The sequence below is a fragment of the Carassius gibelio genome, chromosome A23 (genome assembly GCF_023724105.1).
Source record: "Carassius gibelio isolate Cgi1373 ecotype wild population from Czech Republic chromosome A23, carGib1.2-hapl.c, whole genome shotgun sequence".
NCBI classification, from domain to species: domain Eukaryota; kingdom Metazoa; phylum Chordata; class Actinopteri; order Cypriniformes; family Cyprinidae; genus Carassius; species Carassius gibelio.
In genome coordinates, this window is record NC_068393.1 from 12,794,054 (window position 1) to 12,810,762 (window position 16,709).

A 16,709-nucleotide genomic window follows, 5' to 3' on the forward strand; every position below is an offset into this window, starting at 1 on the left:
TGTAAATGCAGCCTTCTTGGCTAGTTCTTTGTTTTTATACATGTGGCAGTGGGTCTGATTGAAACACCTGAATTCTGTAATTATGAGGTGTGTCCCAATATACCTTTGTCCATATAGTGTATATTCAGTAACTTAATCATATAAGTACTCAGATACATAAATACATCTCCCACAAGGTTTAAATAATTTTATGTTTTATTTTAATTTATAAAATCTGGAATTTCTCTGACATGGTTTGCAACAAAGTAGAATGAACCAGTGACATTGTGCTTGATAATGCAATCAATCAATATTTGGCTTTATTGAGAAAGGAGGACACATTCTTGTTTAACAAGAAGAGCACTGGAAATGTTCACTAAACTCATCAAACTCGTGTTAACTCAAGTTGTATTAGTCACAGCTTTCAAACCATGATGGTACATCACTTCTGCTCCTGAAGTCAAGCTGAAAGATATTTTATTGAAACATGCAGTAGAGTGTAGACTAAATGCATGCAGAGTCACTGCCAAAGAAAACATGAGAAAAACAACACGCTACAAAGAAGAGATTTGGAATTCATAGAGAAACTGTGCAAAACAACATAACATTACAATCCTTTTCCGAATCAGCCTCAATCCCAAAAGTGCTGGGTAAGAACATGAGGCATTTGGCTTACTGAAACTCGACAACATAATTATATTGTGTCTGTGTAAGGTTCCTCCATTGCCCTAAAGTACTCCCACAACAACAAGACCCCTGAAGGACGCAAGGCGAAAAAGGTGAAAAAAGAAAGCAAACATTTTTACAAACAACACAGATACACTTATTATAAGCACCATGAATTTAACATCTAAATTCAACCTTCCCATTTTCAACATCCAATCCAAACTTCACTATTAATAATAAAACAAAAACTAATATAAAATAATAACAATATAAAAGTACATATCAATAATACTATTATAAAAGTGTCAAGCAAACAGAGCCCTTAAAAAGTGAACTGATAATGGTAAGAATTTACTGTAAAACACTTACAAAACGATGACCATTATTATGGTTTTATAAATAGAGCCAATTGTAAGAGATCAAATTCCACAAATTTATTTTTTATTACTTATTTTTATTGCTCCCTTCTTTTCTCTTTCAGGTCTGTTCACATCAACTATATGATCACTATAAAGATAACAATAACTATATAAGCATCCACACTGACAGACAATAATGTTCTGTTTATTAAAGGAACACTACACTTTTTTTTTGAAAATATGCTCATTTTCCAACTCTGGGTGAGTTAAACAGTTGAGTTTTACTGTTTTTGGATCCATTCAGCCGATCTCCGGGTCTTACGGTAGCACTTTTAGCTTAGCTTAGCATTGATCATTAATTCTGATAAAACCATTAGCATCTCGCCAAAAAAATGACCAAAGAGTTTCTGAATTGTTCCTATTTAAAACTTATCTCTTCTCCAGTTACATCGTGTACTAAGATCGACTGAAAATTTTTCTAGGCTGATATGGATAGGAACTATACTCTCATTCCGGCATAATAATCAAGGGACTTTGCTGGCTTAACATTGGTGCAGCAGGCACAGTGATATTACACAGCACCTGAAAATAGTGCCCAGCTAGTTTTTGTAGTTGCAGAGTTGCTGGGGATTATTTTCAGGTGTTGTGTAATATCACTCTACTCAACTGTTTAACTCTAAGGGAGTTGAAAAATTAGCCTTTTTTTTTTTTTTTTTTAAAGTGGAGTGTTCCTTTAAAAGCATTCTGCAGTTTCGTTGTCTGCCCCTTTAAATGCTTAATCTCTTTATAATGTTGATTTTGATTAACTGTCATCAATCCGTTACAGCTGTGGTTTGGATTGTACAATTTTTTTCAATTTTATTATTTAAATTTCATTTAATTTTTAAAACGATATCTTTATCATTATTGTTGGCATCATTGGTGTGAACTTTCGACATCATTAACAAATACATCCAAAGATACATAGTAAGAATGATTTGCAAACATTGTTTGTTAACACCATTTTGGCCCACTCTCTCCGAGTTTTTCTGTTCTGTTTCAATTCCAGCATTGGTATTTGTCCACAAATCTCTCTTTTCATCCATTCTCTATTTCTTATAGTTTCCGAAATGAATGGCCAATCGGTCACCAACGCAGCGAAAGGTGGCGGGCTGCACCTCCCAGTAGTTAACCGGGTTGCCATAGAGGCTAATGCCATTATAGAAGCTCCTCTTCATGCCGAAACCTCGAGGGCAGAAGTCATTAACATCCACTCGACTTATGTTGTTGGAATGAAGGTAGACCACCTGGAATAGAAGCCAAAATCAATGATTGTGCTTGTGTGAATGGGACACTTTTTGTTCATCCGTTTGATTTCTCGCACCTGCAGGTACTTCATGTCTGGCAGACCCATGGGGATGCGGTTCAGCCGGTTGTTTTCCAGATGCAGCTCCCTGAGATTAGGTACATATGATAGGCTGCCGTTCTCAATCATCCGGATGTGGTTGAAACCCAGGCCCAATCTGGCAAACAATGAATAAGCAATAGACAATAGATGGGCTGCACACATTGTGACAGACATCTAGTGAGGTGGACACACAATAGACTGGAAACACTGTGAACAGGCAATGGGTCAACTGCAGCCCTGCAGGACAAGCTGCACTATATGCGGGATTTTTCAGGAAAAAGAGATTTTCATGAGTTGTTAGTCCAATATCAGGGTTATTTTAGGTCTTTTGAATTTCAGTTTAATTTAAGGTTGATTTAATGATGCATAATTAATTTTTGTTTAGTTTTATTTAAATTCCTTGATGTTTTCATCCCATATAACTTTCAAATTGTGTACAAAATGAAATAATAATTATACAAAGAAATAATAAATAACACCAACTAAATAATATATATATATCAAATTTATATTAAAACTGCTCCAGAACTTGCTGACAATGAAATGTGCCATTGTGGGTACACTTAGCAGTAAATTTGTAACTGCATCTCTAGGGCATCTATGATACAGCACTGTCAGATGGGCCATGTGGGAGAACACCAGTCACTGGATTTGCAAAAATTAGCATATTCATGGCCTATAATCTTTTAGATATAGTTACAGATTTAGTTTAAGTGTTGTCTTTGCATTGTTTCATGGCTTAACTTGACTGCTGAACGCTGGTTTATTATTGTGATTACAGACAAATCATCATATAATAGTGATAGGTTGTGTACGTTGTGTTAAATAAGACAGTCCCACTCTCTTTAGTTTCTAGTACTTGATCCGAGTTCATTTTCAATTCAAGACATAAACCAATTGAGTTAAATTAATGTCTTGTTATCTTAACGTTATGCTGTTACTTACACTATACATAAAGTTGTGGCCTAATTGGATTTGACTGTACTCTGAAAAATGTGTCCAAATATCAAAGTATGTCAAATTCGAGTGCATCATCAAATTCAAGTCAACACAAGTGCGTCCAAATTCATTTATCACTGCAGTCCGAGTACCAGACCATTCTAGAATAAAAAATAAAAAAAATTTTTTTTGTCTGTAGTATTATTAGTTTTTATTTTGTTATAATGCACACTTATGGTTTCAATTTAGAATTTGGCAAACATGGTTTTCTTATTTTATTAAAAAATGTGTTTCCTTGCAAGCTTTTGTTAGCACAATAGTTTTAGTTAACAACACTTCTGAGATTACTCCAGTTAAACTGCCAATCGTAATTTTTGTGAAATTTAAAGGATAATACTCGACTTTTCAGGAGCCTAAGATGGCAAACATAGGGTCTATAATCACCAATGTCTCTACAAACTGAACTACACTACTGTAGCAAGCATTTAGCCCCCGACCCCCTACACATTATTAAAATGTCATACACCAGGTGGCACTGTTGCTTTATAGAAAGCCCACAGGAAAATGTGGTGTGTTGAGTGCAGAAGGGTCATGAGGGGCTTCACCTGTACAGGTGTTTATAGCGGCTCAGGTCCTCCAGTTCGATAGCTTGGATCTGGTTATTGTCCAAGTGGAGCTCATGAAGACTGTCAGGAAGGTCTGGGAAGAGAGGAACATTCCTCATTATATAATTGGAAATAGCACCACACATTAAAACTCATGCAAATTGTGATTTATGACCAAGGATATTATTAAAGCTCATTCAAGTGAGAAACTGCACAGAGTAACTGTATTATCCAAATGTTCTTTTTTCAAAATAAATAAAATCATTTTCAAGAGTTCACACTTTAATGACTTTTATGAATATTATAAAGAATCACCTTTTGGTATTCCAGTGAGTTTGGACTCAGAGATGCGCAGGTAGTTGAGTTTCAGGCCTTTAAAAGCGCCAGGCTCAAAGCCGCTGTTCTGAATAGGGTTTCCGCCCATCTCTATAAGAAGCATTCAACATCAGACAGAATATCCCATCACAAAAACCAGCAGGCTCCATCTAAAAAAGGAAATGGTTTGGTCAGACTGTAACCTCTATACCACATAATGGCAAGCGCGCATACAAACCAATGCAGTTCATGCTGCCCAGACCAGAGAACGTTCCTTCTGCAACCTTCTTAATATGGTTGTCATGAATGCGCAGCTCCATCAGGGATGGGGGAAGGTTCTTGGGCATCACTGTCAGGAGGTTACGGGAAAAATAAAGCTTTTTTAAGCGTAGGAGGGGTGCGAAGGCTCGCGGGTGGACTTTGGAGATCTTGTTGTTGACCAGTGACAGAGCCTGGTGGGACACAGAAAGACTTTAGCATTTGGTTCATGGAAAGTCATGCAGACATGATTAATAACAGTTTGACCATGAGCATTAAATATGTACACAAAATCAAATGACTTATAAATGATGCTATAATTTGTTTTAGTTTTTCAGTCCATGCCAAATATTGTGTTTGGTGAGAGAGGCTGAGTAAATATTAGGGATACATATTGGGGATAATATGAGCTCTAAGAAGGGAACTAAAACATTCAGTTTGGCACCGGCGTGTGTTTCCCAAAACTACAGGGGCATTCTCCTTCAGAGACTTGAACTGTTTGACACAGAGTGCCAAACTTAAAGTAATGTGTGCAGCGAACGACAGACCAATTTTTCACGAGCTAGCCAAAACATGCTTGTCTTGTTGTTTCTATGTTAAATATATATATTAAAAATCTTACATATTAAAGTGTACATTTTCAATCTTAATGTACATCTAAAGTTACAGCATTAAAGTTAATAGTGACATATTTAGCTAATATGTAGCTTGATTGGTTGCATCAGCCAACGGCGAATAAAAAAACAAAAAAAAAACAAGCTGTGAGACTGGCACACATCAGTGAACAGCACCAGAAACCATCCAGACCATCCAGAAATGTCCAATATTATAAAACTTTCAATTTGAATTGAAATGAATTAGTGTTTTGAGGAACACCAATAAGCCAAAATGTTCTTGCCTCATTCAGCCTCATCTATCTTCATTTTTCTCACTTGTTATTAATGATGAGTAGAATTTATAGCTTGACCTTCACCTTCTCTAGTTCTCATTTCTTTGATCAGTATCAGTGTCTTACATAGAGGTCTGTGAGTCCTTTGAAGTCATTCTCCTTCAGTTCTGTGATGCGGTTGTTCTGTAGGTCCAGGAGTTTGGTGTCTCTGGGAATTTCCTTGGGCACTGCAGTCAAACCTAAACATGAAGACAAAATGTTTACAGCTAATTTAAAGCTTGTAGGGTATAGAGTATACAGATCTGTGTACAAATGTCTGTAGAGAGAGACCATTAGCCTGCCATCTGGTCTGGATTTCCCCATGACATGGCTTCTTATTCAACATCACAATAACAGAATTACATAGTGAACACAATTGAAAATCTTAACAATTACAGCATGTCTTTGATAAGATGTTTAGTTCGAAATAAATCAGTTATTGTGGCCTGCTGTGTGCTTATTGGGCATTTTGAATCCAGTGTCAGGTTTTGCAATAGTGTTTCTTTATTTTAGAGTAACCTGAGGATGTTCTGCAACCACTTTAAACATGCACTTTAAAAAACATTTAGGTTCTTTAGCCACATATGGACCACATCACAAAACTCCAGCAGAACCGCACCAAAGCACAAATCCAGCATTGTGTCTGTTTTAGCAGTGAAGTGTCCAAGATTCTAAATCAGGCCAATGATTCATGATGATTTCCAGCAGAGCCCAATAATTTATACTAGGCTGGGTTCAACCTTGCAGCCATTTATAATGTTCTTGAGAACCACAACTTCCAAACCATCTAGCTTCAAGTAGGACCGTAAAGTAAAATCAATGCGTTATTAAGCATATCAAAGAAATACAATGATGTGTGGCCTGCAGGCAGTTACCACATAAAATCATTCTGACTTGTTTTTTATTAGTAAAAAAACATCTTCTGGGTGTTTCTGTTATTTTATGTTAGCGAATAATATTAAGAATACAAGAATTAGTACTAGAACAATCAGGCACTGAACAGAGCGCCCATTAACAGTCTGATTAACCAACAGAACTGCTTTTGCGTCCAAGGGGGGTAAAATATTGCACAATAATATCAGAATCATAAAATATTATTTGAAACCTTCCTTTCTAATAATTGTACACATTTATTAGGTTTTTGTAAAAAAATAAAAATAAATATCCCATAGAATATCTTGAGTTCAAGCCATTATAAGCCAAGATACTAAGAGGTCGAACTGAAGATATTTCTTGTTTTCCTTTTTACAATATCATCTTCCAAGCCATCTGCCCACCTGCCACTCAAACCAACAAGCGCTCAGTGACCAGCCGACCGCTGACAAACACAGTGCCAAACCCCAGAGCCCAGCACATCACAGCCCCCCAACCACAGCTCTGCACACATATACAAGGTCAAGGTCAAAGTTTATTTATATAGCACCATAAAACAACACAACTGCTGACCAACATTCACACCCCCTAAGAGGAACATATTTTATCAGGAAGGCACATAACCACCTAAATTTATACATAATTATATACATCTGTTTTGAATAAACATCACCATCAATTAAATTACAGCCTACATGGCAGAATAACTTCCAGATACGAAAGAAAATAAAAGAGTGCAGTGGATGGATCAATGTATTACAAGCAAACCTTCATCATGGGAGGAAGCATAGAAAAAAAATGCCTAAAGCGAGGGCTGTATTTTTCGATTTTTATATCAAATCCACAAGCATAAACAAAGATGCAATGACATTTGCGAAAAACAAAAACACTTGCAAAGACCAAAACATATGGCTTAAAGCATTCCTGCACATATGCAAACACAGTCAGACATGCACAAAATAAAAAGGAATGCATATAATCAAAATAATAAGCTCCAAATTCCTAAGTTCCTGTTGCTTCTGTCAGTTCAACGGCTGTAAATGTTCTATGAGGATCATAACTTGGGCAAACTTGGCTGGAGAAAGAAAGAGCTTGTGTATCCGTAAGTATGACTATAGGGTTACAGCGGAGCTTCAATGGGTGCCGTTAATGCCATGAAGAAAAAAAAATCACAAAAGACTTCATCCAATTTCTGGAGCCTGCACCTAAAAAGGCAAGCTCTGCCATCTGATTTATGGGTGCACACATGTCCACAGTTTCTGTATGTAGATTTGTAAACTGAGTGATCACTGAAAAGCACAACTTTCACTTGAATGACAACAAGTTCCTACAAAGTGGGCGTTTAACCAATCAGTTCAGTTAAGAGTAAAGTTTCCTCTTTGTTTGTAGGTCTGTTATCCCCTATCTGTGGAAAAAGAACAAAGGAGCATCTAGAATAAATCACAATGAAATTAAGTGTTCCCTGTCAAAACCCAAATTTTTTTAGGTCCAAATTGGCACTTTTGTGGATGTACTGTTTACAAGACATAACCCCAGACTATTTCCGACCTTCTGAAATGAACAAATGCTCATCAAAGACTTCTAAATCTTCATCAGTTCATTTTCTCCCTCTCACATTCCCTGTCTATCTCTCTCAGACTGTCTACCTGTAAAACATCCCAGGTGTGTGCCATAAAAACAACATAGGACCACTCCTACAGTTCAATGGAAAATCACAGGCATTTTTCACTTTCCCATTCGGGCCTCAGTTTTCTTAGAGACTGAACTACAACCAACAGACATGTTCAGAAACAACGGATTTTGCCTGTTTGTATGTGGGCTGGCAAACAGTCTCTATAAGATGCTGTGATTTATATACCAAGAACACAAAGAACAATATTACATTATATAACAGACAAGAAATTACTGTAATACTGTAAAAAGATGTTGTCCCGGGAACAACATTGTGATTAACCAATCAGATTTGAAGAACCGGTTGATAGATTTTGTGAAGTTTACGCTTAAAATCACTGTTTGGTGCTTGTACATCAGTGTCATTCATCTATCATTTTCTCTGATTTTAGGGATTACTCATGGTTAAGGTTAGGTTTAGGTGTAGGGATATGGTCAAGAATATATTTTTGGAGTAAAATGTTGTTGCCTCTTTAAATATTCGAGCTGGATTCTGATTGGCTATCAATGTTTTTATAATGCATCAGCTGGAAAAATCATTCTGGAAGTGATTCCAAAAATGTTATTTCATTGTGTCGATAGATAGATAGATAGATAGATAGATAGATAGATAGATAGATAGATAGATAGATAGATAGATAGATAGATAGATAGATAGATAGATAGATAGATAGATAGATAGATAGATACTCACTTAGGTCTGAGCACTGCACCACATTGAGCTGACAATGGCAACCAAAGGGGCATGAGAACACATCTGGTGGCAGCTCCTCTACAGCTGAACCCTCTTCATCTCTCATCATCACCGTTGTCCCATCTCCCACTTCTCCATCCAAAGCAAAGTCCCAGAATCCTCTCTGCTCAAAGGGCAGAGCCAGTGAGGGAGCAGTCAGGCTGCAGATACTGAGCAGCAGAAGCAGGCGAGAGCGGCAGGAGAGCATTGCAGAGAGACAGAGACTTCCACACACGGACCTGCACCATGAGGAGACAAAAAGAGATTAATGGTTGTTTATTTCATTTGACACAGCTGTTTTTATACGTAACTGTGTGTATCCTGTACTGTGTGGATACATTTTCGTCGACACTGAGCCTTTACTTTCATTTGGAGCTGAATGTGTTAATGTGTTAATTACACAAGGGACAATGTGTAGTTACTTAAGACTCTATGTCTTCTCTTCAAGTTCAGCCCGCAACTCATTTCCTTAGCTCTGTTTATAATAATTAAGACAATAATACATTTCACAAAGTACATCAAAGGAACAGGGTGGAACTAGGGTGTTATTTGGGGTTTGGGATGATATTGTAACATTGCCATCTGAATATGAATGCATCATTCAGCATTCCCTGAGAAACACTAAAAGCTTTGACAGACATCACTAAAAAGTACTAAGAGTATACTATTATTTAAAAGTGCATAAATAAGTTTGTGTGATGTTAAAAACATCTGAATGAGAACAACATTTTAGTTTATATTTTGGTATCATCTGCTGACATTTAAAAAAAAAATAGCAAAGGGTAACCAAAGGGACAAGCAGTGAGTCTGTGTTTGTAGGACAGGTCTGGTCAGACGGAGTGTGGTGGTGGAAAAACTCAAACTGGCCTTCTTAAAACATATCTTAAAACAAGCCATTCATTAGACAGGAAGGAGGTAGGAGGGGATATTTCTGACAGTGTCTGTGAGTCTGTGACTAAAAGGGCGGGGAGCCACTCATGATGTCATTTCTCAATGTCTTCCAGCTGGGTCCTGTGATGTCACCAGACATTTTGGGGCTAAGATGTGGTTAAGGATCCAGGGTCCGCAGAACCAACCAGAGGACCACGCTGATCCCTTAAACATGGGGCTGTAACCTAAACCGCAAACCATATTCAGTTACATGCCCCCCACCTGTCAGTTTCTGACTTAACCTTGGCCAGTGTGTTAAACCTGATCAAACCGAGATCTAAAATTAAAGCCAACACCTGTTTGAAACCCAAATCAGCACCCTAAACCCAACCTGCTTCCTGAACTATAACCCTGAATCATAACACCTCACACTGAAGCTCATGCAAAATTACAATTATCCTTTAAATCCAACCAGCTGGGGGAAAAAAATGAGTAAATCTCCCTGCCATCATAGATGATTGTCTTCACAAATGAGTCACAACACTTTAAATCCATAGTATTCCCTATATATGCTGGGAAGAGGAACCAGATGTCAGAAGATGACGTGTCCCAAGAGAGAAACTCAGTGTCTTCCCATCACAATTTACTGCCACATTCAAATATGCTCACTCAAGTTTCCTGAACTTTGTATTTTGTGTTTGTCTTCGGAAATACTAATAGATAAAACTAAGACACTAAGATTATAACATAATTAAATATAATATATGGATATCAATAAAATATATGTTTTTTTTATTTCCTGTGCATCAAAGAAGACCTCCAATGAACACATTTTTTTTGTTTATTTCTAAGTTAGATAATATAACATTTGTCATTCAAGAGAGAATGAAACACCTCTAAGTCAAAGAACTAGCCTCAGTTCCTATTTATGCATGGCAAACTCACAGTAAAGACTCCTATGAAGCTTGGAGAGGGATCCCACACAAATGTTGTTCATTTTTAATTGTGTCCATTGAGTCCTTTACGTCTCCCATTCCACACAGCATCTGTGACTGTGTCATTATCGGAGTAATGAGCATGGATGCTTTAGCGGTTCCCCTTGGCTCCTCAATCATCTTCTGTGAACATTCACACTGCTGTCTAGGTTCTTAAGATCATTGAAATGACTACAAACAGACATTTACATTAAACATTTGGCATGGTGCCTGACAGTTCCCAGAGCTGACCATATGTTGCTCATCCAAACATTTCCTAAATATCAGTTCATCCAAGGTATGCATTAAAGTATCCAAAGGAATCCCATTCTTTATCCTGACATGCCAACATATGTGTTCCTCTCATATCGTCTGACCATCTTTCACTTTAAAGTCAAATACATGGAAATTAACATCCGTTTTTCATGCCTCTGACCTGGAATAAAAGCAAAGAGGGAAGAAAATGTACCCATTTGTAAAAATAGTGGCTAAATTATACCACCCACCCAAAAAAGGTCTGGTTTGGACTGGCCAGAGGAATGCAAGGAGAGGGCTGAGGCACAGTCGCACACAAGTCCTTGCATTCTGCTCTTCAGGGAAAAGTTTGATAACTATATGTGTTAACTATATGTGTTATTGACCACAAGCACCATAACACAAGTATATAGTAAGTATATGTGCTGTTTTTATGGGATACACTCAGATTTTTTATATTATTATTATTATTTATCTTGGTTTAGCAAATGTTAATAAAGCATTCCATCATATCATATATTATTTACAGCAAACATTATGGCAACAGTACTTTTGAATGTTTTCTGACTATTCTGAAACAAGTGGTAACATTTAAAAAATGTTAGACGAACATGAAACTTTTTTGTTTTTTTTGGAAAAAAAAGATTCCATGAGCTATGTATAAATGATATTATTATGCTAAGGTTTTGAGAACCTTAATAAAGACCAGACATAACTAACATTGTGTTAATGCCCCTGGTAGAATATTTGTTCACAGCTTTAAGAGAAACTTGAGAATATTACCTGTTAGCTGGGGTAATGATTCATGAACAAATGGCTCTTAAACGGACAGTTCACCCAAAAATGAAAATGACCCCATTATTTACTGGCCCTCAAGCCATCCTAGGTGTATATGACTTTCTTCTTTCAGACAAATACACTCAGAGTTATATAAAAAAATGCCCTGGCTCTTCCAAGCTTTATATTTTATTTTTTTGGGATTCATAAAATATTTGGCTTGAGGGTGAGTAAATCATGGGGTAATTTTCATTTTTTGGTGAACTATCCACAACAGCCTCAAACTCACTGGAGAGTGAGTCATATATCCATTCAGTCATTGATTAATTCAGAGTCATTACTGATTTAACTGACCTCCTCACTGAAGTGTCATTTTTTGGAAATGTCTGATTCAAAATGAAACAAACCTGTTAGTAAATATACTTGTGAATCCCAAATCCCAAAGCCAATAAGCAAATCCACACACATCATGATGCCTTGGACAAAAACATTCAAACATTAGCTGAAACAAGGATAATCATTTCCCACGGCCTTAGCCAAATACATCAGTGGACAATCCAAAGTTCACAGCCCTTATCACTCCAGTCTAAAGACACAGTCCTCTCCAGAACGGTGACTTGAGGAATGGTATGGCCTAGACAAAACAACCACTTCTGCTGCTAATTACACAGCACATACTCCTCAATGTGGAATGCAGACAGCTATTTCTATCACTCAAAATGTGACAGAAATTAAGAGAGAGAGCAGCTGCTGATGGCTAAAACAAGGTGGTGGTTCTGTATTAAGATGATTTATGTCTGCATAAGCTGTTTTCTGCTGGTCCAGTTGGACTTAGAAGTAAAGATTTTTACTTGCATTAACACATTTTCTCTGGCCCCACCACAGTTTAACAATAAAAAAAAACCTAAAACAAAATGCACACTACTGGTCAAAAGTTTGGGGTTTTCATTCATTCGGAAAAAAATAAATAATAATAATAATAAAAAAAAATAAAAAATAAATATAAATATAAATAATATATATATATATATATATATATATATATATATATATATATATATATATATATATATATATATATATATATATATATACATATTGAAATTAAATATTGTTTTCTGTTTGAATATATTTTAAACTGTAATTTATTCCTTTAGTGTCACTTGATCCTTCAGGAATCATTCTAATGTGCTGTCTTGGTGCTCAAGAAACATTTCTTATTATCAATGCTGAAAACAGTTAATATTGCATAATATTATTACAATATAAGCTTTTTTTCTTAATTCTTTGAAAAATTATAAAGTTTAAAAGAACAGCATTTGAAATAGACATATTTTGTAACATTATAAATGTTTTTACTGTCACTTTTGATCAATTAATTGCATCCATGTTGAAAAACATTTGAATTTCTTTACAAAAAAACACTGACCCAAAACATTTTAATGGTAATGTATAATAGTAGTTTATGACTAATTTCTTTATATTTTGTTTCCTTCATTGACAAATAAGAAAAAATAAAAACAATACTCTTTAACATTTAGATCTTGGGCATCAATACATTTATTTTCTCTTCATTAAAACAATTCATTTCTGTCTAAATCTCCACCTAGTCTGGTGTTTCTGAAAAAGATAGACTAAATTAACTAAATGTCAGATTTTAATAATAGAGTGCACAGCCGACTTCTCCCCAGAAATGACAGAGACTGAGCAGAGCCCACACAGAAAGCTCTCTGAACACTGCAGCATGTTTCCCATGATTACTGTAATAACAATAATAAAACACAACAATAACACATTAGCCAAGAAGGGAATTTCCCTGCATATTGAAAGGCGTGTGTTTGTGTATGATTTGTTTGTCTTTAAGATTCGTCTAAAGAGTTAAGCCTGAACTAAAAGCCAAGGCTATGGCATGTCTGCCATTGAGTTTTAGTGAGTTGAAATGCATAAATAAGACACGAGATTAAACATTTGAGGCAACATTCAAGAAAACATCAGAAGAGTTCAGAAAAAGAGTGCTCCATTAGTATCAACTCCTGATTTCCTCACAGGATGTTTTGTTCAAAAGCAAACAGTACAGAGGGTTATTTTTTATTTATAAATAGGCAGTTATCATTAGAAATGTTTTGACTGTGGCTTTGATAAATCTATAACGGATACTAAATTCATTAGAGCTTAGAAAGGGTAGTGCCATGAACAATTTTCGACAGGAATGCAAATGAGGCTGTGAGGGACAGAAGTACAGTGTGTTCACTGGCTTATACTGTTGTTAAAAAACATATCAACTGTTCAGCTGACAAAATGTCTTTCTGAAAAAAAAAAACACCCTGTCAGTGGACAAAACTCTGTAGCACTTTAGTTTCTATTCCTCATAGTCTTGTTTTCATCTGTTTAAAATTCAATATGGCGTCTAACCTTATTAAGGTCTATTACAGGGTTATTCAAATCTTGACCTGAAGGGCCAATGCGGTGCAGAGTTTGGCTCCAACCCTAGTCAAACACAGCTGAGCATGCTAATCAATGTTTTTGGGATCATTAGAAAATCACAGGCAGGTGACTTTGATCAGGGCTGGAGCCGCATTCGCCGCATTCGCCCTCCAGGGCAAGATTTGAATAACCCTGGTCTATTATCATAATCAATTACAATCCATTTTTTTTTTCAATCAGTTTTTTTTTTTTTTTTTTTTTTTTGTACAGTCCATTTTTTCATGTTATGGTCAATAATGAACACATAATAAATTGAATGTCAACAAATGCACACTGATAACACTCATAGCAGAATATATGGTACTTGTGGTGCATTTCGTCTGTATTCGGAAATAGGGAAATTTGGAGTTTCAGGTATGGGAACTTTTAACTGGAACGTCGGAACTGAAATATGGGAAAAACCCTGACTTTGGAATCCAAAATGGCTGCTCAGTGCATTAACAGTAGGTGAAAGAGTAATATTGTTTATTAGCACATCTCTTTGTCTATGTTTCAATAAACTCACACAGTACTAAACAACTTCTATCTGTGGACATGATACTTCAGCATTATCTGTGAAAAATATGTGTACTTATTAACTCGTATTGCTTACAATGTCCATCTTGGTTTTCTGACTTGTGTACTTGAATGCAGTCAACTCAGTGTGATATTATTCCCAGCTCCGACTTCTGAGCTAAATGGAACGCTGTCTATTATTTACTCATAGTATTTCTGTTTTCTGGAGCTGTGGTGGTATATAAGACGAAAATATAACAACTTTATTAATATTTTCTTTTTGATCTTCAAGTGTGATTGTTAATTGAAAATGCATTGACCATAAGAATGTTTAGAGTTAAATGGCACTTCTCTAACAGACAAACCAATTTTTTTGTTTTTACTGCACTAACCGTGGGAGCCAGGGAACGCATGTGTCCTCTGTGAATCTGTTGTTGATTACATTAGTTAGAAAGAAGAATTTCTTTCAAAACAACAGCTTTGACACATGAAATGTGGTATGATTGGGAGTACAGTGACATGCGTTCAATGTTCAACAGTCAATAAAATTCTGACATTAGCAATCAAATGAAGACTTCCTATGGATGTGTTCTCACAAATGAAGTCAATCATCTAAATTCAGCAGTTTTGCCTCTTGCATGCACACATAGACAACTTACTTCTCTCTCTCTCTCCTGATGAACCATTTGGTGGTTCTGGACTCTATGCGCTTGGCAGGAATTAACTGCTGGCTTGACTGTAATTTGTTAACTTTAGTCCCTAAAAAAGCTTCTGCCTGGCAATGTCTATTACCGCCCTGCATGGATGTGGCGACTGGCACAACAAAAAGTGAAGGCAGACTTGATCAACAGAGCTGGTTGTTAAATTGTGAGTTATATTGAGTGTGAAGTAGTATTAAAAAAAGGATATTGGTCATTTCCACAGTTTTATATATAGGAAAAATAGATTGAATAAGACAAAGTTAAGGGGAAATGAAATGGGAAAAGACAGAGATGTCCTGTAATTTGTGCTTTGAAACATGTGAGAAATAATTTAAACAATCAAATCAAACTTGTAAATAAATCATTAAACCTCATTGCGAATCAAATAGAAAATGACAGGATTATTATTATTATTTTATTATTATAAGAGCACGTATTTTAATGTGGCAGTGCAATCATTCAGGAAGAAACGTTATTAAATATTATTTTCATACAGACTATATTTTTATGGATAGACAGATAAATAGACAGAGAGAGAGAGAGAGAGAGAGAGAGAGAGAGAGGTGTATTAATTCTTGTTTCCTTACATTTTGCACATTTGTTTATAAACTAAAACAAACTCTTTAATGGATTTAAACTGAACTCATTTACCACCCAAACACCCGGACGTCATTTAACGCACCAATATCTCATTCACCATATCAGTGCATATGAATAAACACAGAGCAACAAGTTTGCACATGCATAAATCTTAACTGAGAATGTTTCACAAGCCTTTGCTTTCGTGAATTTAATGTTCACTAAAGCTTAAGTAGTTCCGAAACTTTACATATAAAGACGTGCATTACGCAAATAAATAAAAGCTTGTAAGTAGCTAGTCAAATGAAAATGACAGCACAAAACATAACAAACCCCCAAAATAAATAAAAAATAAATAATAATTATAATAATAATAATAATAATAATAATAATAATAATAATAATAATGATAATAATGAACCACTTACCTTAATTTGGGCTGCAATATTTCCACAGCTCCTGCGCCCGTATTTACCTTGTGTTTTGTGTTTGTTATTTGGGCTTTAAAGTAAATATATTTTTTTGTTCGGCGTGACTTGGTCTTCTAGTTTTAACGATCTTAACTAAGCGTGGGTCATCAAGCCTGTATCTGTCAGAGAGGCGGAGAGCTGGACTGGTTTACAGGCGGAGGAAGAGGCGCACAGGCGCGCGGGTTTGGGGGAGTTGAACAGTGCAAAAACTTCAGCCAACCGGCCGCTCTCATTCACTGACTACTTACTGCACAACCCAATAATGAAACGACTTCTGACACGCTTACAGTTCCATGATTTAATGATTTTCTACACGTATTTAAGTGCAATCAAGCTAATGAAGCGGTTTCTCAAAACGTTGATATCAAATTCCTGCACTAATGCCGTGGCA

General features: G+C 36.0%; 1 protein-coding gene across 1 annotated transcript; it reads right to left on the reverse strand.

Annotated features, from left to right (window-relative positions):
* Nucleotides 1-270: 270 nt before the first annotated feature.
* Nucleotides 271-16,506, reverse strand: LOC127944440 (biglycan). Its single transcript, XM_052540356.1, has 8 exons — nt 16,277-16,506; nt 8,675-8,952; nt 5,524-5,636; nt 4,489-4,702; nt 4,251-4,361; nt 3,936-4,029; nt 2,368-2,506; nt 271-2,290 (listed from the first exon to the last, which is right to left on the reverse strand). Exons 2-8 carry the CDS (start codon nt 8,919-8,921, stop codon nt 2,093-2,095), a joined length of 1,116 nt encoding a protein of 371 aa, XP_052396316.1. The 5' UTR covers nt 8,922-8,952; nt 16,277-16,506; the 3' UTR covers nt 271-2,092.
* Between the last annotated feature and the right edge of the window lie 203 nt (nt 16,507-16,709).